Source organism: Myotis daubentonii, chromosome 4 (assembly GCF_963259705.1).
Source record: "Myotis daubentonii chromosome 4, mMyoDau2.1, whole genome shotgun sequence".
Taxonomy (NCBI): Eukaryota; Metazoa; Chordata; class Mammalia; order Chiroptera; family Vespertilionidae; genus Myotis; species Myotis daubentonii.
Genome location: NC_081843.1, coordinates 51,173,130 through 51,195,923, shown reverse-complemented (window position 1 = coordinate 51,195,923; position 22,794 = coordinate 51,173,130). Strand labels below are relative to the sequence as shown.

The 22,794-nt window shown below is 40.8% G+C and overlaps 1 protein-coding gene across 2 annotated transcripts in view; it reads left to right on the top strand.

The window, feature by feature from the left end:
* Nucleotides 1-245: 245 nt before the first annotated feature.
* WDR36 (WD repeat domain 36) overlaps nt 246-22,794 on the top strand; it is a 45,992-nt gene continuing 23,443 nt past the window's right edge. Inside the window, exons 1-12 of one of the 2 annotated variants that reach the window (XM_059693926.1) lie at nt 246-534; nt 3,324-3,351; nt 5,250-5,350; nt 6,965-7,082; nt 8,850-8,982; nt 12,613-12,667; nt 15,328-15,460; nt 15,719-15,894; nt 16,226-16,346; nt 16,718-16,783; nt 17,963-18,049; nt 19,160-19,305. In XM_059693926.1, coding sequence (XP_059549909.1) covers nt 340-534; nt 3,324-3,351; nt 5,250-5,350; nt 6,965-7,082; nt 8,850-8,982; nt 12,613-12,667; nt 15,328-15,460; nt 15,719-15,894; nt 16,226-16,346; nt 16,718-16,783; nt 17,963-18,049; nt 19,160-19,305 — 1,359 coding nt within the window. In that variant the 5' untranslated portion in view covers nt 246-339. The remainder of the gene's footprint in view (nt 535-3,323; nt 3,352-5,249; nt 5,351-6,964; nt 7,083-8,849; nt 8,983-12,612; nt 12,668-15,327; nt 15,461-15,718; nt 15,895-16,225; nt 16,347-16,717; nt 16,784-17,962; nt 18,050-19,159; nt 19,306-22,794) is intronic. The other variant, XM_059693927.1, reaches the window with a different exon arrangement.

The window sequence follows — 22,794 nt, the reverse complement described above, 5'->3', positions numbered from 1 at the left end:
GTTTAACCTGATTCATTTTGGTTTTAAGACTTTGGTCTCCCATTCAACGTCCTGGACTTGAGCCTCTCCTCCCCAAGGTCCTGCTTTAAAGTGACTGATCAGCAGCACCAGAGCTGGGAGCACCGCTAACTGCTAGGGACTGTGGCCTGCGGGACCGGAACCGAAATCGCGCCTCCATTGTGAGACCCGGAGGGAGCTCTTTTTCAATTGCACTGAGGACAGTCTTCGCTGACGCGATTGGCAGGAGGCACCGGAAGCGCTTGTGAGTCTGTAGCCCGGGCCCAGGTTTGCCCCACGCGCCGCGCTGAAGACCGGCTGCGTGGTTTCTATCGGGAGTGGATGGAGCCCAGAGTCGACCGGACCTCCGCAGCGATGGAGCGAGACGCAGGAGGCCGCTCGGCCAGCGCACTGTTCGCAGGGTTCCGGGCCTTAGGGCTTTTCAGCAACGACATTCCACACGTGGTGCGGTTCAACGCGCTGAAGCGCCGCTTCTACGTGACCACCTGCGTGGGCAAGAGCTTCCACACCTACGACGTGAGTGACTCCTTCCATCACCTGCTCTCCGGGAACCACCCTCCCGGGACCCGGGGTCACCCCGCTCTCCATCCCCGTCCGGCCCCCCGCCCCCCTGCCCTCAGGACTGTCTTTCTGCCCGTCTCTTCCTTAAGCACTTCCTGCTGCTTTTCACCTTCGCCTCGCCCCCGATGCTGGGTTAGACCTCGCAGTCCGCTGGGGCGGTTTCCGAGGCAGTCCGGTCAGGGCAGTGGTTCTCAACCTGTGGGTCGCGACCCCCTTGGCGATCGAACGACCCTTTCACAGGGGTCGCCTAAGACCATCCTGCATATCCGATATTTACATTACGATTCATAACAGCGGCAACAGTACAGTTATGAAGTAGCAACGAAAATAATTTTATGGTTGGGTCACAACCTGAGGAACTGTATTTAAAGGGCCAGAAGGTTGAGAACCACTGGGTTAGGGGGAAGCACCAGAGAACATTTCAGTCCCGGGGCAATATATTCATACAGTGAGTCGTCATGTTAGTGTTCTCTTGAAGCTGTAACTGTGATTGAGACAAGTGCTTAGGCCCCGCACTCAGTGAGGAAGAACTGCAGGGCATTTATCGGGCGGTTGATGCCACAGCTGGATTAGAGATTCACTGACATCTATTGAGAGAGATGGAGAGGGTGGGATTAATTATGAGGTAGGGAACTGTCCACGTTTGATAGCAAACTAATTTCCCCAAACTTCCCCTGAGCATCTATTTTCCACCGATGTTGAGGGTCTGGCATCCCATATCTCATGAGTGATTGAAATAGTCTTTGTTGCTGTTTACCTGCTTCTTTAGTCTTCTCCAAATGAATGTATGCACTGTGAAAGCAGGAACCTTTTCTTTTTTAAAGAAATTAAATTTATTGGGGTGACATTGGTCAATTGTGTCATAGGTTTCAAGTGTCCGTTACTGTGATACATGATCTGTACTGTGTATCGCATAGTGTGTCCACCCCCATCGTCAGATCATCTTCCCTCATCAGATACTTGTCCCCCTTTATCCTCTACCTCTCCTGTCCCCCTTCCCTCTGGTAACCACCATGCTGTTGTCTCTCTGTGTCTCTGAGTTTCAGTTTTCTGTCCCACATACGAATGCAATCGCATGGTTCTTAAGCTTTTCTTTTATGAGGAAGATGATAATGGCAAGTGTTAATGAAGTACTTTTTTCTGGAAACCATGCTATAAAGTTCTATTGCTTGATGGATTGTGAAAATCAAGTGGGTTATTAGCAAGAAGAACTGGTTGTTGGTAGCCTGTTGAATTAGTGGAATTGGGAAGTGAAGGCCAAGCCAAAGGTGGAGGTGATGGTCATAGTAGCTAACATTTATTGAGCAGTTACGATATGACTGGTTCCATTCTAACTGTTTTACACAAATTTTACTCATTGAGTATCATGATAATTTCATAAAGTAGGTATCTGTATTCATCCTGGCTTTATGAAGACTTTGAGGCACAGGGAGCTTGAGTAACTTTCTCAAGGTTACACAGCTGGATCAGTAACCACAGATTAGGGTCAGCAAACTATAGTCTGCAAGGCAGCCTTGCTCACCATTTGTTTTTGTATGACATTTTGTTTTTTCCCCATGTAGTTTTGTGTTTATTCTAACATAACATGACAAGCTCCAAGTAAAATTTGCACAGTAGTAGGATGCAGTATAATCAAATTTGGCATGGGATGGAGACATCTACTCTTTTAAGAAACATAGGATATTTTTATTTTTATTTTATTGATTTTTTTACAGAGAGGAAGGGAGAGGGATAGAGAGCTAGAAACATCAACCAGCTGCCTCCTGCACACTCCCCATTGGGGATGTGCCCGCAACCAAGGTACATGCCCTTGACTGGAATCGAACCCGGGACCTTTCAGTCTGCAGGCCAACGCTCTATCCACTGAGCCAAACTGGTTAGGGTGAAACATAGGATATTTAAATCATCGCTAAGGGCCCTTTCAATCTTAGCACTCTTGCATCTGTGGGGTTTGATTTCACATTTATACCTCTCTGGAGCTCTGTGCTTCTGAGATGGGCAGTTTAGACATTTTTAAATGTTTAGGGGTAAAATCAAAAGAATAGGATTTCATGGCATATGAAAAGATTAAGTTTATTGGAATACAGCCACACACATTTGTTTATGCATTATATATGACTGCTCTCTTGGTACATTCACAGTTGAGTAGACACAACAAAGACCACATAGCCTGCAAAGCCCTAAAATATTTTCTGTGTGGCCCATTATAAAAAACATTCACCTACCCTTTCCTTCACCATTCCTGATGAAATAGTTGAAATGATAAGTTTTCCTAATAATGAAAATTAGGATCAGTAATTGTCTTAGGACGGACAGCATATCAAATTTATGTATGAGATTATATTTTGATCTTTAAGTGTTAGATTATTATAATTACTAGAGGCCTGGTGCATGAAATTCGTGCATGGGGGTCTGGGGGAGGTCCCTCAGCCGGGCCTGCACCCTTTCTCAATCCAAGACCCCTCAGGGGATGTCCAACTGCCAGTTTAGACCCTATCCTGGCAGTCAGACATCCCTCTCACAATCTGGGACTGCTCGTTCCTAACTGCTCACCTGCCTGCCTGCCTGATCGCCCCTAACCACTCTGCCTCAGCCCCCGCCGCCGCAGCTTCATCCAGAAGGATGTCCGGAATGACATCCAGAAGGTCGTTTGGCTGCCCGGTCTAATTAGCATACTATGCTTTTATTATTATAGATTTTTGTTAGTGAGAATTTAATCTTTTTTTTTTCCTCTTTTAAAACAGGTTCAGAAACTTAGTTTGGTCGCAGTAAGTAAGTGTAAACTTTATTCTGAATCTATGTATATTTTGTATCTTTTTAAAATTTCAACATAAATTTAAGACTTACAGAACATACAAGGAATCCAGTGTGTATTTCTGGTAAACTTACATAGCAAAAAAAAAAAAAAGTCAGGATCATATGCTACATTTAGTTGTCATGTCTCTTAAATCTTCTTTAATGTGGAATAGTTCGTTAGACTTTTGCTATGCTCCACATCATTGACATTTTTGTCTTTTTTGTTTTGTTTTGTTTTACACCATTGACATTTTTGAAGTCTATATAGGCTAGTTCTTTTTTAGACTATCCGTTAAATTTATTTTAAAAAAATTTTCTGTGTGATTAAGTAGAGGTTATGTACTTTGTCGAGAATAACAAAGAAATGATGCTGAATTCTCAGTGAATCATATCAGAACACACATGCTGTTTCTTAGCCTTTTCCTGGCAGTGATAACTGATCGTTTTATTAAGGTGACATTTGTCAGGAGGCTCCATTTTAAAGTTTTGCCCTCTGTAATTAATATGTATCTTGTGGTAAGATACATTGAGACATTATAAATATCCTGTTACTCTTCGAAGTGTCAGCTGCTGCTTTTATCATTCAGTGATACTTCTTACCTGAATCAGTAATCAGTATTATGATTACCAAATAGTGCTTTTCATATTTCATCATCACTTTGATTGTAAGGAAGACATTTTCCCTTTTCACACATTTAGATATTTTTCTAATGGAAGGAATATTTATTTTTTTGTTTAATAAAATAAAGGGCTTGCCAAAGTGCAGAGATTCTAGGTTTACTATCAATTATGATCTTTGTAAGAGAGACAGAGGAGAACTGTAAGGAATCTATTGGATATATCTAATAAACTTAAAGTTTTTAAAAGATAGGAGGCAGAAGAAGGACAATGTAACCTCAGTTGAATACAGAAGTGAATAATAAACCTATAAAAGTAGTATTTTGTAAATGAAATCCCAAAGTGTAATATGCAGCATAAAAAAATGCTTAATTCTTTATCTTCTAATCCTCTAACCCCCTAAGCAGAAAATTTTAAAAAGGCCAGGGTAACCATGACAGTGAGAGAGGATTCAAGAAATCATATCAAATGAGAAAGACAACAGTTGATAGGCATATTTATCTTGGAGAAGATGGAGTGGGAGCCAGATTGTTCATTTTAAGGGTCAGCATGTAGAATATCATATGGAGTATTTTTTAAAAAATACTTAAGTTTATTGATTTCAGAGAGGGAGAGGGAGAGAGAGAGAAACATCAATGATGAGAGGGAATCACTGATTGGCTGCCTCCTGCATGCTCCCTATTGGGGATCGAGCCTGCAACCCATGCATATGCCCTTGACTGGAACCTGGGACCCTTCAGTCTGCAGGCCAGTGGTCTATCCACTGAGCCAAACTGGCTAGGGCCATATGGAGTATTTTTGAGGATTCTCCAAAGTGTAGAGTTAGATGGGATTCTAAGTTTTTATTTACTTTAAAAAAATTTTCCTGGAGTTATTAGTGAACTTGATGTTCCTGAAAACATTCACATATGGGCTGAATGTCTGTCTGCTAAAGTTTTGTGTGTTAAGGATTTTTCCCAAATAACCTCAAAAGGCTTCTTTTCACTTCCTTAGAATTATGTTTTTATGTCTGCAAATACGAGACATTAGTTCTCTTAGTGAGGGTTAAGATGATTTCATAGTTTCAGCCTCATAGTTATTATTAGATGTCTAAAATAACATTAAAGTCAAAATTTTATACTCTGATGGTTAGCTTTCATATTTGTACACACACATATTTTTAAATTATAACCAGGGAAAATGTTATGTGTATACTTGAGGTTTCCATCTGTTTCAAGATCTTAATTTTTTATCACTTCATATTTCTTTTTTCCTAGGTAACTCTCTTCCACAGGATATCTGCTGTATGGCAGCTGATGGGAGGCTGGTCTTTGCTGCTTATGGAAATGTTTTCTCTGCATTTGCCCGTAATAAAGAGGTTTGTACCACTGGACTATTTTAATTTGATTGTCTTTTGCAGTTAGTAGTCAAATTGTCATGATAGTGGAGAGAACTTTGAAGTTGGCATCCTTCTTCTGGGACTTTATTCACATTGGCACCACAGCTTTATGAGAATTGGCTTTTTATTGTGAACAGCTCAGCGTCTAACTCCTTTTCTAAGAACTAAGTACTTGTCCCTATATAAAGAAAGCTAGATTCTCTTGTTTTCTCCACTAATAATGAAGAATCTTTTTTTTTTCTTAATCTACCAATCTTTTTTGTCTTAATATAAGTTTGTCCTGGGAAAACTAGAGAGATGATCTGGCTTTAGTGGTCCAGAACGAAAGGGAGAGTGGCAGTAGGGATGCCTGGCCAAGTGATAGAATCACTGTGCTTGTTAAGGGTTGAATGGACTGACATTTGTTCCCAAAGTCCTCCATCATCACTACCTGTGGTAGGATGGCAGCTTACCTGTGGAGTTCTTTCATGGGAGATGTTTGGGTTTTTAGAGAGTTAGGGAAAATGTCTGTTTTTTGCAAAGTATTGCAGTTTGTAGTTTTCTCTGAGAGATTTTATTTATATATATACTAGAGTCCTGATGCATAAAATTCGTGCAAGAGTAGGCCTTCCTACCAGGGAGGGTTAGTGGGGGGTACGGTAAGAGATCAACTGAAGGACTTGTATGCATGCATATAAGCATAACCAATGGACACAAGATACTGGCGGGTAGGGGAGGCTGGGGGAAGGTCAAAGGGGGAAAAGAAAAAAAAAGGAGACATATGTAATACTCTTTGCAATACTTTAAGCAATAAAACAAAATTAAAAAAAAAAAAAAGAGTAGGCCTTCCTTCTCCTGGCTCCCAGCACTGGCTTCCCTCTGGCACCTGGGACCCGGGCTTCCCTCTGGCCACTGGGCAGGCACCAAGGACCCGGGCTTCCCTCTGGCCACTGGGCAGGCACCCGGGACCTGGGCTTCCCTCACAGCCCCTCTTCATCCGGAAGGTCATCCGGCCTAATTAGCATATTAAGCTTTTATTATTATAGATTAGGTGTGCAAAGGCATCAAAGACTATTACCTAGAAAACTGTCACCACCACTAGGTCCAATGAGATAAAAAGAAATAGTGTTACTGAAGCCTGGTGAGAACTGAAACCATAGTTATTGAGGAACACAGTACTTCTTCCCTAAAACAAAGCTATGGGAAAGAAATACCCTATATCTCTCTCCTTTTCTCATATCTGGAAGCCAGCTTTTGATGGAGTCTGTGGAGGTCAGCCTTCTAGAATATATCACTTTTCTAGGATGCATGGAGTTGTGCTGGTTGGATTAAGTGAGGGACCCCAGCTGTGTGTGTGCCTCCTTCCTGAGCTCACTTGAGAGGCTCAGCCTCTCAGATCTCATTTCTGTTTCCAATCCATGTTTCCTTATTATTGAACTGCCTAGAGAGCAGTTGAAAATACCTGATTTCTTGCTATTTGTTAATCTAGCATGGATAGTCCAAAGTTAGATCATGTTTCTTAACATGATTAACATGTTGTGTTTTCTTGTTAATATGAATAATATTGCATGATGAATGAATAATATGAAATTCTTTTGAACTTTGACATTGTAGGTAGTACATACCTTTAAGGGTCATAAGGCAGAAATCCATCTTTTGCAACCCTTTGGGGATCATGTTATCTCTGTTGATACTGACAGCATTCTTATTATTTGGCACATATACTCAGAAGGTAAGAATTAACCAATTTATTGCTTTATCTTGGGATGGCATGTTTAGAGATAGAATTGAAAAAAATCTATACCAGATTTCATATATAAGCAGTAAAAACTTTTTAACAAAGAATCTGTAACATGTATAGGGAAAAGGGTTCTAAGTAAAAACTGGATAAGCAATTTTAGTCAGCTAGTTGAGCTCTTTATAACCTGTTTAATGTGTTTACTAGTATATATTATATAGACTAATACATTTTCCATTGCAGCTCTCCAAGTTTTTAGTGACATGTTATATTCTCTGTGGAATGAATTTTGATATATGTTTATACCTGTTAATTCTTGGTTTGTATTTTCAACTTTTAGTAACAGTAAACTTGAAGATCCTATAATCCAGTGGTTTGCAAACTGCGGCTCGCGAGCCACATGTGGCTCTTTGGCCCCTTGAGTGTGGCTCTTCCACAAAATACCGACTTCTGTGCATGGGCCACGAAGTTTCAATCGCACTGTACGTGCGCGCCCGCACGTGGTATTTTGTGGAAGAGCCACACTCAAGGGGCCAAAGAGCCGCATGTGGCTCGTGAGCTGCAGTTTGCAGACCACTGCTATAGTCTGAAGGAAAATGTACATCCTTTTTTTAAGGAAAAGTTAATGTTCTTTAACAGTGATATTCTTATACAGTGGCACTGAGCTATGTTTATGGGACTATATTATCTTCAAAGATTAGGCATTCATCACCAGAATATCCCCAGCTTTCCTCAGTAAAACACTGTGGGTCTTTTATGAAATAAAGCTGTTTTTAAATCTGCTTACATTTTTATCTTATATTACCTCCAAAAGTAGTCCCTATGCAGATGGATATTAAAAGGCCTTTTATAAAGTTTGAGAATCTGATTCTTAGAGTCCTACTGGCTTTCCGTAGATGCTGATGCCCAGGTTTTTATTACTGTTAGAGCAGCACATTTCTTCAGGGAGTTGTTTGTAATGACTTTTAAATAAAACTTAAATCAGATAACGGTGAGAATCTTTTAAAAATAGTATTTAAAGTAAACTTGGTATAATTTTTACCTGTATCTATGCTTCTTAGACTGGGATACACATACCCATGGGAGTGTGTAGCAGTGTGCCAGATAGTATGTGAACTAATGATTAGTGAAAAGTACCTTCTTGGACACTCAAACTTATTGGAAAATTTAGTAAAAAATTGTTTTAATTATGGATGATCCATGTATGAAGTAGAAAACAAAATTTATACATAGGAATTTTAAACATGTATAACATTTCAAAACATGTTATAGGTTCTTCTGTGGAAATATGTGAGGGAAATGTTCTTAATTTCACTGAGGTTTGCCTCTTACTTATTACATCTTTGAGGTAGTTGGCCCTTCATTTCCTGGAAGAGCTCAGAGCACTTCACGTGGAACATTCAGTATTGATTATAAAAATATTAAGGCTTATTTATTCCTATTGCCATTTTCTTTAAGTTCTTATTTTTCATTTCTATAAACCAATTTAGCAGTGAGAGACATTTTTAGTAATACTGATATTGGAACTTTTAGAAAATTTTTGACATTTTAAATTATATTTACAGATTGCCCCCATCACATTTATTTAATTTCTTACAGAATGTTTATAAGTTTGTAAAAATAAGTCTTTGATTTATATTAGTATATAAATCTTTGATGTGGTAGACTTATTTTAAGTGATGAATATATGGGTATATGAAAACATTTTGAACTAATTTATAAAAAATAATTACATGTTATTCATAACTTTTGCTTTTGTAGAAGAATATCTGCAATTGACTTTTGATAAATCGGTATTTAAAATTTCTGCAATTTTGCATCCAAGTACCTACTTGAATAAAATACTTCTTGGCAGTGAACAAGGAAGCCTGCAGTTGTGGAATGTGAAATCCAAGTGAGCACTTTATTTAGAATATAGTATGGGTGGCTCCTACCTTATCTATTCCTACCTAATGGGTACTTAAGTCTCTCAGTTCTCTCTGCCTTTATATCTTTACTTGGAGGGCTTTCAATAAATGTACATATTTTTGAAATTGTTACTTACGGCATCACATACATGAAAGTTTGGCATGTAGTCATGGCACATGGTAGGCAGCTTCATATATGCCCATTGAAAAGTATATACTAATGGCCCTAGTCATTGTAAAAAAAAAAATAAAAAAATCATGTAACTATAGAGAAGGCTCTAGTAAAGTAACATAAGTCCAGAAAATAATTATAAGATTGTCACTGGGCAGCTTTTAGTAATTTAGTGGTAGCATTTAAGAGTGGTTTCAGGCTAAAAGTACTCTTATCATCCATCACAAACATGATAGACATCTACTATAATATTATTGGTATAGCTGGAGGGCTAGATAAATGATTTTGAGTACCTCTACCTATTATTTGAAGATTTATCCAGAGAAAAAAGTGGCAGCTCAGGCTTCTTTACATAGTATTTAAAAAGCAAACAAAAACATGACCTCAAGCTCTGGATGGGTAGCTTAGTTGTTTAGAGTGTTGTCACAATATGCCATGGTTGTGAGTTCGATCCCTGTCAGGGCACCTATAAGAATCAACCAGTGAATGCATAAGTGAAATAACAAATCGATTCCTCCCTCCCTCCCTCCCTTCCTTTCTTCCTCTCTCCTTTTCTCTCTCCCTCCCTCTCTCCCTTTCTCCCTCCTTTCTTCTCTCCCTCTCTCCCCTCCCTCCCCTCCCCTTCCCTCCTTCCCTTCTTTTGTCTCTCTAAAATCAATAATGTGTGTGTGTGTATGACTATCTAAATTATCCTTCCCAAAGCCCTTATCCATTCAAAAGAGAAAATAAGATAAAGGTTTTTTTGTAGTGTTTTTTGTTTTTTTTTTTTTTTTTTTTTTTTTTTTTTAATTAAATCTTTATTGTTCAGATTATTACATTTGTTCCTTTTTTTCCCCCCCATAACTCCCCTCCTCCCAGTTCCCGCCCCACCCTCCGCCCTCACTCCCCACCCACTGTCCTCATCCATAGGTGCACGATTTTTGTCCAGTCTCTTCCCACATCTCCCACACCCCTTTCCCCCCCAAGAATAGTCAGTCCATTCCCTTTCTATGTCCCTGATTCTATTATAATCAACAGTTCATTCTGTTCATCAGATTATTTATTCACTTGATTCTTAGATTCACTTGTTGATAGATGCATATTTGTTGTTCATAATTTGTATCTTTACCTTTTTCTTCCTCTTCCTCTTCTTAAAGGATACCTTTCAGCATTTCATATAATCCTGGTTTGGTGGTGATGAACTCCTTTAGCTTTTCCTTATCTGTGAAGCTCTTTATCTGACCTTCAATTCTGAATGATAGCTTTGCTGGATAAAGTAATCTTGGTTGTAGGTTCTTGGTATTCATCACTTTGAATATTTCTTGCCACTCCCTTCTGGCCTGCAAAGTTTCTGTTGAGAAATCAGCTGACAGTCGTATGGGTATTCCCTTGTAGGTAACTGAGTTTCTTTCTCTTGCTGTTTTTAAGATTCTCTCTTTATCTTTTGCTCTTGGCATTTTAATTATGATGTGTCTTGGTGTGGTCCTCTTTGGATTCCCTTTGTTTGGGGTTCTCCGCGCTTCTTGGACCTGTAAGTCCATTTCTTTCACCAGGTGGGGGAAGTTTTCTGTCATTATTTCTTCAAATAGGTTTTCAATATCTTGCTCTCTCTCATCTTCTGGCACCCCTATAATTCTGATGTTGGTACGCTTGAAGCTGTCCCAGAGGCTCCTTACACTATCCTCGCATTTTTGGATTCTTTTTTCATTTTGCTTTTCCGGTTGGATGTTTTTTGCTTCCTCGCATTTCAAATCATTGACTTGATTCTTGCGCTCCTCTGGTCTGCTGTCGGGCGTCTGTATAATATTCGTTATTTCAGTCCGTGTGTGCTTAATTTCTAGTTGGTTCCCCAATATAAGATCGAGGGTCTTATTAGTTTTCGTGTAGATCTCATTAAGTTTATCGGCAGCTTCTAAACAGTTCTTGAGAGACCTTAAAAGTGTGGTTCTGAACTCTATTTCTTCCATTGACAATTTTGTCCTGTTTCTTTGTCTCCTCATTTTGTTATGCTTCCTTGGTGCACCCCCTAGTGGTCTTTGTTCGCAGTCTTGTAGATAAATCTTGATTGCTGTAGCTAATTCCAGGGAGGGTTTGACCTCCAGGCCAAGTGGCTATGAGATTCAGCTGTGTCAGTGGTGAGAGAACTTCTGTCCTCTAGGGAGGTGCTAATCTAGCCTTTGCCTGAGGCTATCCGGCAAAGGCCTCTGTGCAGGGCTTGGGCGGGGCAGGTCGAACAGGATCAACAGCGTGGGCCGGAGAGAGCAGTTATGGCGGCTCTCAGTCCTGTCCCCAGGGGCTCTGCCTCTCTGAGTCCCAGCACCCGCTGCAAAGCTCGGAGAGAAAGCTGCACTCGCTCTGACCGAAGCCAGACAGTCCCGCTTCTCCTGCCTGAGTCTGGGTCCCTAAAGACTCGCCCGGATCTGGAGCTCAGAGTCTGCGACTCCCTCCCGATTGAAAACAACAATCGCGCCCTCCGCCGCCAGCCTGCTCCGCGCACTCCGCACCTCAGAATTTGACTTCAGCACTGCGCCTCCTCTGAGTGTCCGTATGCGTTTCTCTTTCCTCCTAGTTGTAGGACTTCCACTCAGCCAGCGTTCCTGTGGTTCTGGGTGATGTCCCTTCCGTTTTTTGGTTTCACTTTTGAAGTAGTTGTTCAAAGCAGCAAACTCCGGCGTTAACCTATGTCGCCATCTTGGTTCTCTCTTGTTTTTTGTTTTTTTTAAATATGTTTTTATTGCTTTCAGAGAAAGGAAGGGAGAGGGAGATAGAAACATCATTGATAAAAGAGAATCATAAATTGGCTACCTCCTGCATACCCCCTCCCGGGGATCTAGCCCACACCCCAGGCATTGCCCTGACCAGGAATTGAACCACAACGTCCTGGTTCATGGGTTGCTGCTCAACCACTGAGCAACGATTATAACTCTGTTTGCTCCATGGGCTTAGTTATTTATGGCTTGATTCTGAAATTTAGAGCAGCTTCACTATTGCCATGTAACAGTTATAGTATTATAGTTATAACCCCTGTTGTTATGTTTCTAGAAAGATTGCAGTGAAAAATGAGATTTGCCTATATTCTAAGATTGTTTTCTATTATAGCCTCTAATATAAAGTAGTTTTTACTCATGTATTTTTTTTTCTATTTAATTTTTTAAAGAGTTGGAATAGTATAGTAGTTATTAGCAGCTTGGGATTTGGAATTGATCTCTCTGGTTTCTGTCAATTATTAGCTACGGGATCTTAATTATTTCACATATTTAAGTTTCTTGGTTTCTTTATCTGAAAAGTGGTATAAGTTTATCTCATGGGATTGTTTTGAGTATTAAATGAGTTAATATGTATTTTTAGAATAGTGTGGGGCAGAGTAAGAACCTAATGATTATCACTTGCTCTTTTAATTTTTAATGTGTAGTTGATTTTGTTTTCCTCCCAGAAAAATAGCTTTCAACTGTTTTTCTTCTTGTAGTAAACTTCTATATACATTTCCGGGATGGAAAGTTGGAGTGACGGCTCTTCAGCAGGTTAGTATTTTTTTTCAAAGAAGAAACAAATTTAGTAGCTGTATCTGTATCTTTCAGTTTCAGGGGTTGATTATATTTTTAGACCTAGACACTAAATAATATATAGACTAGTTTATCTTTATGAATATGCTCAAAATATTGTTTTGGAAATGTAATTGAAAACAGATAATAAAACCTTTGCCTATAAACTTTGTGGAAACTGTTTTGCCTGAAATTAGGTTCTTAACTAGTGGTTGCTGTGGAACTATGTTTACCAATCATTCTGCAAGCATGTAGTCTAGTGCCTTGTACGTAATCGAGATGAGTTGTTCATTGTGGGTCACACAGACATTTGTCAGGTTGTTAAGATTTGTAGCTTGAAATAATTGGGGCCCAAATACTAATACTTTTTTCTGGGCTCTTCCAGAAATAACTATTTGTTTTGAGTATAGACATGTCTGAATGAATGGAAGTATTTCTGCAGAGAATTGTATATGTATACTAGTAGCCCTGCGCACGAATCCGTGCGCCAGTATGTCGCTGCCGCCCTCCTGTAGCTCTCCACCCGCTGCCCTGCCCTCCTGTAGCTCTCCACCTGCTGCCCAGCTCTCCTGTAGCTCTCCACCCGCTGCCCTGCCCTCCTGTAGCTCTCCACCTGCTGCCCCGCTCTCCTGTAGCTCTCTGCCTGCTGCCCCGCCCTCCTGTAGCTCTCCACCTGCTGCCCCACTCTCCTGTAGCTCTCCGCCTGCTGCCCAGCTCTCCTGTAGCTCTCCACCTGCTGCCCCGCCCTCCTGTAGCTCTCCACCTGCTGCCCCGCTCTCCTGTAGCTCTCCGCCTGCTGCCCCGCTCTCCTGTAGCTCTCTACCCGCTGCCCCGCCCTCCTGTAGCTCTCCACCTGCTGCCCCGCTCTCCTGTAGCTCTCTGCCTGCTGCCCAGCTCTCCTGTAGTTCTCCGCCTCCCTCTTGCTTACTGCCCTACCCTGTCCTGTCGCTTTCTGCTACCCGCTTATAGCCAGTAGGTCGCTGCCTCCCTCCTGTAGCTCCTCCCGCCCCTCTCCCCCCTACCCCCCTCATAGCTTGCTACCCTCCCCCTTCCTGTAGCTCTCCGCACCCTGCTTATACCTCGCTGGCCCACCCTCCTGCTGATCCGTGATCTGGTTGTGATGCGTTTGGTCGTTACCCCTCAGGGTGTAATGTCTAATTAGCATATTCCTCTCTTATTATATAGGATTGGACACAACATGCTGCCAATATACCCTTGTCTTTCTCAATATCTGTTGTTTATATCTGTCTAATTTATATGCATTTCTTCATTCTTTCTTACTGTCAACATTGCTCTGTTTTTGCCTACCCAGAAAACCCCAAAGATATCAGATGATTGGGTCCCTTGAAGCCAAGGGATATACTTGTTTTAGTATCCATAGTATCTACACAGGATCTTATGCATAGTGGTCATATGATAGCAAATTAATAAAATGTTGAGCTAGATTCCATTTTATAATGGTAGTAGAGGCCCGGTGCACGAAATTTGTGCACTCGGGCGGGGGGGGGGGCATCCCTCAGCCCAGCCTGCACCCTCTTGCAGTCCAGGAGCTCCTGGGGGAGGTCCGACTGATGGCTTAGGCCCCATCACCCTGGGGAGCGGGCCTAAGTCATCAGTCAGACATCCTTAGCACTGCTTTGGAGACAGGAGAGGCTCCTGCCACTGCTGCCAGCCATGAGCCCAACTCAGGGCTTCTGGTTGAGCGGCACTCCCCCTGTAGGAGCATACTGATGACCAGGGGGCAGCCTCTGCATTGATCATCTGCCCCCTGGTGGTCAGTGTGCATCATAGCGACTGGTCGTTCGGCTGTTTAGTTGATTTGCATATTAGCCTTTTATTATATAGGATTATATAGGATTGGGCATTGATCTTCTGTGCTAAAATAGAGAAACTTATTATAGAGCCTGTATGTAAGATCATTATATAAAATGAAGATTATAATCGTAGGCCATTATAGCTGAAACAGACTAAGTTTAAAACTTTTTTGCCTTTTAACATATTTTATAGGTTTTTCCTGTTTTCCTTGAGTAAACAACTCTTCACTTCCTTTGTAGTTGGCCTTTTTTTAAAAAAATATATTTTATTGATTTTTTTACAGAGAGGAAGGGAGAGGGATAGAGAGTTAGAAACATCGATGAGAGAGAAACATCAGTCGGCTGCCTCCTGCACACCCCCCACTGGGGATGTGCCCACAGCCAAGGTACATGCCCTTGACCGGAATCAGTCTGCAGGCCAACGCTCTATCCACTGAGCCAAACCTGTTAGGGCTGTAGTTGGCCGTTTATGTTGTCATGCATTGGCCTTTTATGTTCCTGTGCATATGGCAAGCCTTTATGTTTTCTAAGAATTGTCTTATTTTTCTGTTTACAACTAATCAGTGATCTATAGTGATTTCAGACATGAACTTCCGTTTCTGTTATGACTGTTTTCTTATCAAGTCAGCCATGTTTTGGGAAAGGGGAGGTGATGGTAACTACCAAATTTGAAGGTGAGAAATCACTTGGGGAGAAAATTATTCTTAAATACTTTTGTGCTAAATAACATGATTTCTTTTGATAACATGTAAATAAGGAAGCATATAATCAGGATTATTAAAGCTGTTTGAAAATATTTTAAAAGTTGAATCTTTTAATTTTTAGGCACCAGCTGTGGATGTTGTTGCTGTTGGTCTTATGTCGGGTCAGGTTATCATTCATAACATTAAGTTTGATGAAACATTAATGAAGTTTCGTCAAGACTGGGGACCTATTACTTCTATTTCATTTCGCACAGGTAACTCTTAATTATTGCTATGACATAAGAACACTTAAAGTGCATTCATTACTCTTAAACTCACAGAAATTTTCTTAATAGATGTTTTTATAATTTAACAGAAAAGAATGAAATACTGGAGTATAAAGAGTCAAAGGAACATTGATGGATTCTTGGTGTATAGTCTTTTCTCACTTTATGGATTAAAAGGGTAGAAAGAAGAGTTACTTGATAATTTATGGTGCATGTTTTTGTTAATGTATTTTATTTTAATAACAGATGGTCATCCAATAATGGCAGCCGGAAGCCCATGTGGCCATATTGGACTCTGGGATCTTGAAGACAAAAAATTTATCAATCAAATGAGAAATGCACATTCTACAGCAATTGCCGGATTGACATTTCTCCATAGGGAGCCACTTCTTGTCACAAATGGCGCTGACAATGCTCTTAGGGTATTATGATTATTGTTGTTGTCATCTTCCTGGCTCATCTCTCCTACTCTTCAGGTTATTACAAGTCTGCTTTAATATTTTAGCCTGACACCTAGAAGGTGGAAGGAATGTGGAATAAGATACTGGTAGAGATGAAACAAAAACACAGCAGGTTACATTGATTGCTATGAAGTGAGAAAGCATTATAGTTTATCGCTCCCCTAACCCTCCACTGCAGGGTCAGCAGCCTGGCCAGCACTACCCAGTGCCAGTTGATTTATGTCAAAGATGATTTGGCTGCTTGCAGATAACTTACATTGTGGAGGAACCTTACCATTTTATTTCTTGGCAGGTATGGATATTTGATGGTCCCACTGGTGAAGGCCGGCTTTTGAGATTCAGAATGGGACATAGTGCTCCTCTTACCAAAATTAGATATTATGGACAAAATGGACAACAGATTCTTAGTGCAAGTGAGTTTCTGTGCATACTTGATTCCAGCAAGTATTGAGAACAGGGTGCTTAATCTTTATTAAGTTTGGTATTTGCACATTTTAAAATTCAAATGTCTCTTTGATTTACTTGGAAATGTGGGGAAAGGGTAAAAGGAAGTGAAGAAGAATGAGTTAACTTTGAATATTCAGGAAACATTGTAGATGATAATTGTCTTCATTTGGAATGTCATTCTGTTTACTAATTCTGAGACAATGGTAATGTTTCATTCTATTCTTTGTTCTTAATAAGTGCACAATTGAATACTGTAATGAAGGATGTAAGATCTGTGATTTAGATGGTCCATGGTTTTGATGAAGCTTGATTAGGCATTTTCTATATATGTCAACAGGTCAAGATGGAACTCTTCAGTCATTTTCCACAATACATGAAAAATTTAACAAGAGTTTGGGGCATGGTAGGTCATTTGCAAGGTAGAAAAAAAAACTGTTGGTCACAAAAGAAACGTTTCAAGATTCTGTGAGATGACCAGAAGAGGTTTTATTGATACATTTTTCTCTTAATAAAATTAAAAAACCCTTGTATAAAGGGCAGTAGTAAGATTCCTAAGATCAGTGTTGCTATAGAAGTGGTTGAGGTGCTGCTGTAAGATTATTGAAGAGTTAGACATCTTTGGTGTAAAAACGTATGGCTGCTACCCCAAAGACCTTGATGCTCTAGCTTGAGCCATCTGTAAAGAGTAGAATTTTAAAGATGGAAAGGAGCTTAGAGAAAGCAAGTATCCCATCTTTTTGTAAATAGGGCACATTTTGTTCTCTGTCCCTTACAAGGGTTCCCCAGCATTTGAAAGATTTTGTTTGCTAAACAAAAATGTTTCCCAGTTTTAGTCGTAATTACTCTTCTTTGTAAGCTAATGTCCTGGCTCTTCATGCATGTATATACTTACAGATGAATTTCAGGATCATTTAAAAATCAATATCCAAAATAATTTCTCTTAAATTGAAGAAATTTGATATCCTTAAGAATCTTCACATCTAGCAATATGGTATCTCCTCATTCAAGTCATCTTTTCATTTCCTGAGTGAATTCTTTTTGGTTTTCCTCTTGTTGCCCTACATAGTTAAGATCACTCAGTGGTATTTTACATATCTTAATATGATTTTCTAATATTATTTTGCTAACATGAATGGGATCTTTGTTGCAGTAAGAAATATAATGTAATACAAAAATATATAATATTTATATTATAATGATATTAAATATTGCTACATTGTAGGGAACTTGCTGATCTTTTTTATTTGTATTGGTCCGGTATCTGATCCAGTGAAACTATTATTACTTTTAATAATTATTTGGCTGTTTCTCTTAATTGACATGACTGTATCACCATTCATCTGCAAAAAAAGATATTTTTACCATCTTTTATAAATTATTTATATATCATAGTTTAATTTTTTATGGCATTACTTAGCTAAACTTGACAAGCAATTTAATGATAGTGGTGATAACATCTTTATTTTGCTTCTGACTTAAATGAGAGTATCTTGAACTTTATAGTTATGTGACAGTGAATAACTTTTATGTACATTTCATTAAGAAGGATTCATAGCTATATTCCCCTCTCCCCCAACCCTAGGATTAATAAATAAAAAAAGAGTTAAACGTAAAGGACTTCAAAACACCCTGTCAGTGAGACTTCCGCCCATCACAAAATTTGCAGCTGGTAAGTAACTTCTTACTGTGTTTTGAGAAGTTCTGCTTTGTCATTTATTTTCTACTGTACATTTCTTTATCTTTTTCTATTTTAATAGATGTTTTTGCAAATATTAATAAGCATCTGGAAGGTAACCCAAGTGCATGCTAATCTTGTGTGAAGACTGAAAAAGAGTTATTTATAATTTGAACTTGTTATCTATTAATTTCAGGCTTTGCTCATTTCTAAGAGCTATTAATAAACTATTTGATATATCACTTTGTAGCCCTTTTTATTCTGTCATATGCCTAATATAATGAAATTCACTAGTATAAAAAGGCAAGATCTGAGGACACAGCGCTCTGACTAACTTAATAAAGATCTAAATACACTGAGATCTTAAAATAAACTCTCATTTGAGCAGTGCTTCATTCAAAGAAGTAATCTGAAGAAAAATGCATAGGTAATGGGATTATTGATTGAAAACTATCATAGAAAAACGATATAAGCACCATTTTGACTTCAAGGTTATTTTAACAACCTGATGACTGATATTTTTTTTTAAACTTTAATTTTGACCATCCTCCTTTCTGGTTTTTATCTTAGAACCAAGTGACATTTCTAAAACATCTGAATCATGTCACTCATCTTAAAAACCTTTCAGTGGCCCCTTATTACCTTTAGGGTGAATCTCCTTTCTTTACATGGCTTTCAAGACACTTGGCCATGTGGCCCCAGTTGCCCTGCCTCCTCTCACCCCTCAAGAAAATGCTTCACTTACTTGCTGTTCTTAATTTTGTTCAGGTTACTCTTGGACCTGTGCGTACCCTTTTATCTCATCCTCCCAGTTAATTTTTCCTTGTTTTACTGCTTTTTTCATGGAGCCATTTGTTGTTCTTCCCAAATTTCTTAGCAAACTTCCTGAGTGCTCTTATAAGGCACAATCATACTTTACTGTAATTTCTGCTGATCAGAATCTCTTATTGGATTACAAGCTCATAACTATCAGGAATTACATGTTTATAATTGTGTCTCTAATGTCTAATGATAACATGGAAGATTAGATGCTTAATAAATGATAGGTGAAGAAATGAATGGGGGAATGAAAGCAGTTGGTTTATGATTTTAATTATGTTTTAGAGGAAGCTCGTGAAAGTGACTGGGATGGTATTATTGCTTGCCATCAGGGTAAGCTATCTTGCTCAACCTGGAACTATCAAAGATCTACAATAGGCTCTTACTTTCTCAAGCCAAAAGAGCTGAAGAAAGATGACATTACTGCAACAGTAAGTGAGCTTGTTTTAAGAGTATTTCCCCCCATAAAACCATCTTGTAATCTTGTTATACTCAACTTCATTGATGATAATATTGGTTGAAAGAACATAAGCATTTTCAAATTAGTCCCTAATAGTATTAAGTTTTCCAGCTTACAGAGAATTACTTTAGGTTTAAGTTAAGCTTTGCTTAATCAGATGTAGTATGTTGGTTTCTTACATTTTGTTACTCATATAGGATTACTCAGAATACCCTTTGAAGATTATTTCAGCATTGATTAATATATATATATATATATATATATATATATATATATATATATATATAATACATATATATAAACACACACACACACACACACACACACACACAAATATATGTTTTAATATGTTTTATTGATTTTAAAGAGAGGAAGGGGGAGAGAGAGGGAGAGAGAGAGAGAAAAGCATCAATGTGAGAGAAACATAGTTTGGTTATCTCCCATATCTGCCCCATCAGGGATGGAACTAGTAACCCTTTGGTGCATGGGATAAAGCTCCATCCAACTGAGCCATATCAGCCAGAGCTATTCATATATTTCTTTACCTGAATTATGTTGAGTGTACAGTATTGTATTCAATAAATATGAATTTGAAGGTTTCTTCCCCTCTTTATTTTCATCCTTCCTTCCTTCCTTGATTTCTTTTATTATATGAGTAGGATTTAGGTAAATCTTTAATGAGTAATAGGTGTAGAAGTTATTTAAATCCTTTATTTCTTGTTTTTTCGTGTATGTGTATTGTGATAAATGCCTTTTAGAGAAACTCTGATTGAGTACAGTCTAAGCATATTTAAATACAGGCTTTACATTTAAATGCCAGTGTTTATTTGTGAGTTCTTACTCCTCTTTGAAATTTTATTTTTGTTTTCTTTTGTTAATATGTGAATTTTCTGTTAGGTTGAGATTTAAGATATAGAGAAAGATGTCAAGTTTGGTTTGCAGAAATATTGCCTCTGCTTTTTCTTAAACAGTTTTATTGAGATATAATTCACTTATTTAAAGTCTATAATTAACTCAGTGGTTTTAAGTATATTAATAGAATTGGTGCAGTCATCACAAAAATTTTATCAATCTAATTTTAGAACATTCCCATCACCTCAAAATGAAATCCTATACTTATAAGCAACCATCTGTATTCTCTCACTTTTTCCCTTTCCCATCTCCCTAACCTAGACAATCACAAGTTACTTTTTATCCCTATACTGTACTAGAGGCCTGATGCAGGAAATTCGTGCAAGAGTAGGCCTTCCTTCTCCAGGCTGCTGGCATCGGCTTCCCTCTGGCACCCAGGACCCTGGCTTCCCTCGAAGCCCCGGCTTCGTCCGGAAGGTCATCCAGTCTAATTAGCATATTATGCCTTTATTATTATAGATAAACTAGAGGCCCGGTGCATAGGGTCCCTCAGCCTGGCCTGCAGGGATCAGGCCTAAGCCTGCTCTCCCACAACCCCGGAGGGCTCCCGGATTGCAAAAGGATGGTTCATGGGTGACACACCCCGGAGTCGGGGTTCTTCCTCTCTGGTTCTGGGTGCATCACCCAAGAACTGCAGCTGCCACATTGAGCATCTGCCCCCTGGTGGTCAGTGCGCGTCATAGCTACCGACCTATAAATAGCTTAGGTTTTTAGGCTATCTAATAAAGAGGGAATATGCAAATTGACCATCACACTGTCACAAAGATGGCGGCGCCCAGTCCCCTAAGCCCTGCAGGAGTCCCCCAGTCCTTTCAGCCCTGCCGGCAGTGCAGCAGGCGCACAGTGCAGCCGGACCCGCCCTCAGCCCCCCAACTACCCAGGGCTGGCCTGAGGCATAGGCAAGCCTCGGATGGCCATGCTGAGGAACCCCCTACTAATGCATGAATTTTCATGCACCAGGCCTCTAGTATACAGTGGGGCCTTGACTTACGAGTTTAATTCGTTCCGTGACAGCGCTCATAACTCAAATTACTCGTATGTCAAATTACTGACGTTCGCTGTGCCAGCTAGCGGTGGGATATCTGAAGCTGGCTCATAACCCGAATTTTAGCTCGCAACTCAAAGCAAAAAATCGGCCAAGAGACGGCTCATATCTCGAAAAACTCGTTAGTCGGGATACTCGTAAGTCAAGGCCCCACTGTCTATAGATTTGCCTATTCTGGCCATCCTCCTATCTAATAAAAGAGAAAAATGGTAATTGGCGTACGACGATACCCTTTTCATTGGCTAATCAGGGCTATATGCAAATTAACTGCCAACTAAGATTGGCAGTTAACTGCCAACAAGATGGCGGTTAATTTGCATATGTAGGCACAATGCAGGGAGGCGAAAGGGAAAGCAGGAAGAAGCCCCCTGCCACTGACAGTGATCAGAAACCCAGGGGGGAGCTAAGAGCTGGGGGGCAGGGCAAAGGTGGCCCTGGGGCCGCCTTTGCCCTGCCCCCCAGCCATGATCGGAGAATCAGGCACCTTTTCCGCCCTGGCCAGTGATAGCAGGAAGTAGGGGTGGAGCCAGTGATGGGAGCTGGGCACGGTCGAAGCTGGCAGTCCCAGGAGCTAGGGGCCCCTTGCCTGGGCCTAGAGCGGAGGCCACGATCGCGGGGCCGCTGCAGCTGCGGGTCCCCGCTGCCCGGGCCGGACGCATCAGCCAGAGGCATCCTGCAGGGGCAGGGGCGGAGCCCACGCGATTGTGGCCCCCCCCTCCCCCGCTGCCACTGCAGGTCCCTGCTGCCCGGGCTGGACGCCTAGGCCAGAGGCATCAGGCCTGGGCAAGGGGCCGATCCTGCGATTGGAGGGTGATGGGGGTCAACGCCTGAGGGCTCCCAGTATGTGAGAGGGGGCAGGCTGGGCTGAGGGACACTCCCCCCCCCCCCAACACCCAGTGCACGAATTTCGTGCACCGGGCCCCTAGTCTACACTAATAAAAGACAAACATGCAAATTGACTGTATCTTCACTATGCCTTAAGCCATGCCCACTGGGCAATCAGAGCGACTATATGCAAATTAACCCAACCAAGATGGCAGCCGGCAGCCATGGAGCTGGAGCAAGCAGGAGGCTTGATTGCCCCAGTGATGGAGGAAGCCAAGCTTCCCACCTGCCACAGCCAGCTCTGAGCTCCACTCAAGGCAACAAAGTTTCAATTATAGGAGATAAATAAACCCCAGATACCTGCTTTCAGCCGGCCGGTACCACGGAGCTGGAGCGAGCAGGAGGCTTGGGTTTCCCCTGGCGATGGAGGAAGCCAATCTTCCCGCCCATCCTGGCCGGCTCAGAGCTCCACTCAAGGCTACAAAGTTTCAATTATAGAAGGTAAATAAATCCCAGAATAAGGAGAGGCTGGGAGCTTCCGTCACTGGGGGGCTTGGCCAGCCTGAAAATGGCCCTCAGCCCCTCACCCAGACTGGCCAGGCACCCCAGTGGGGACCTCCCACCCTAAAGGGGGTGTGGCCAGCCTGAAAACAGCCATCAGCCCCTCACCCAGGCTAG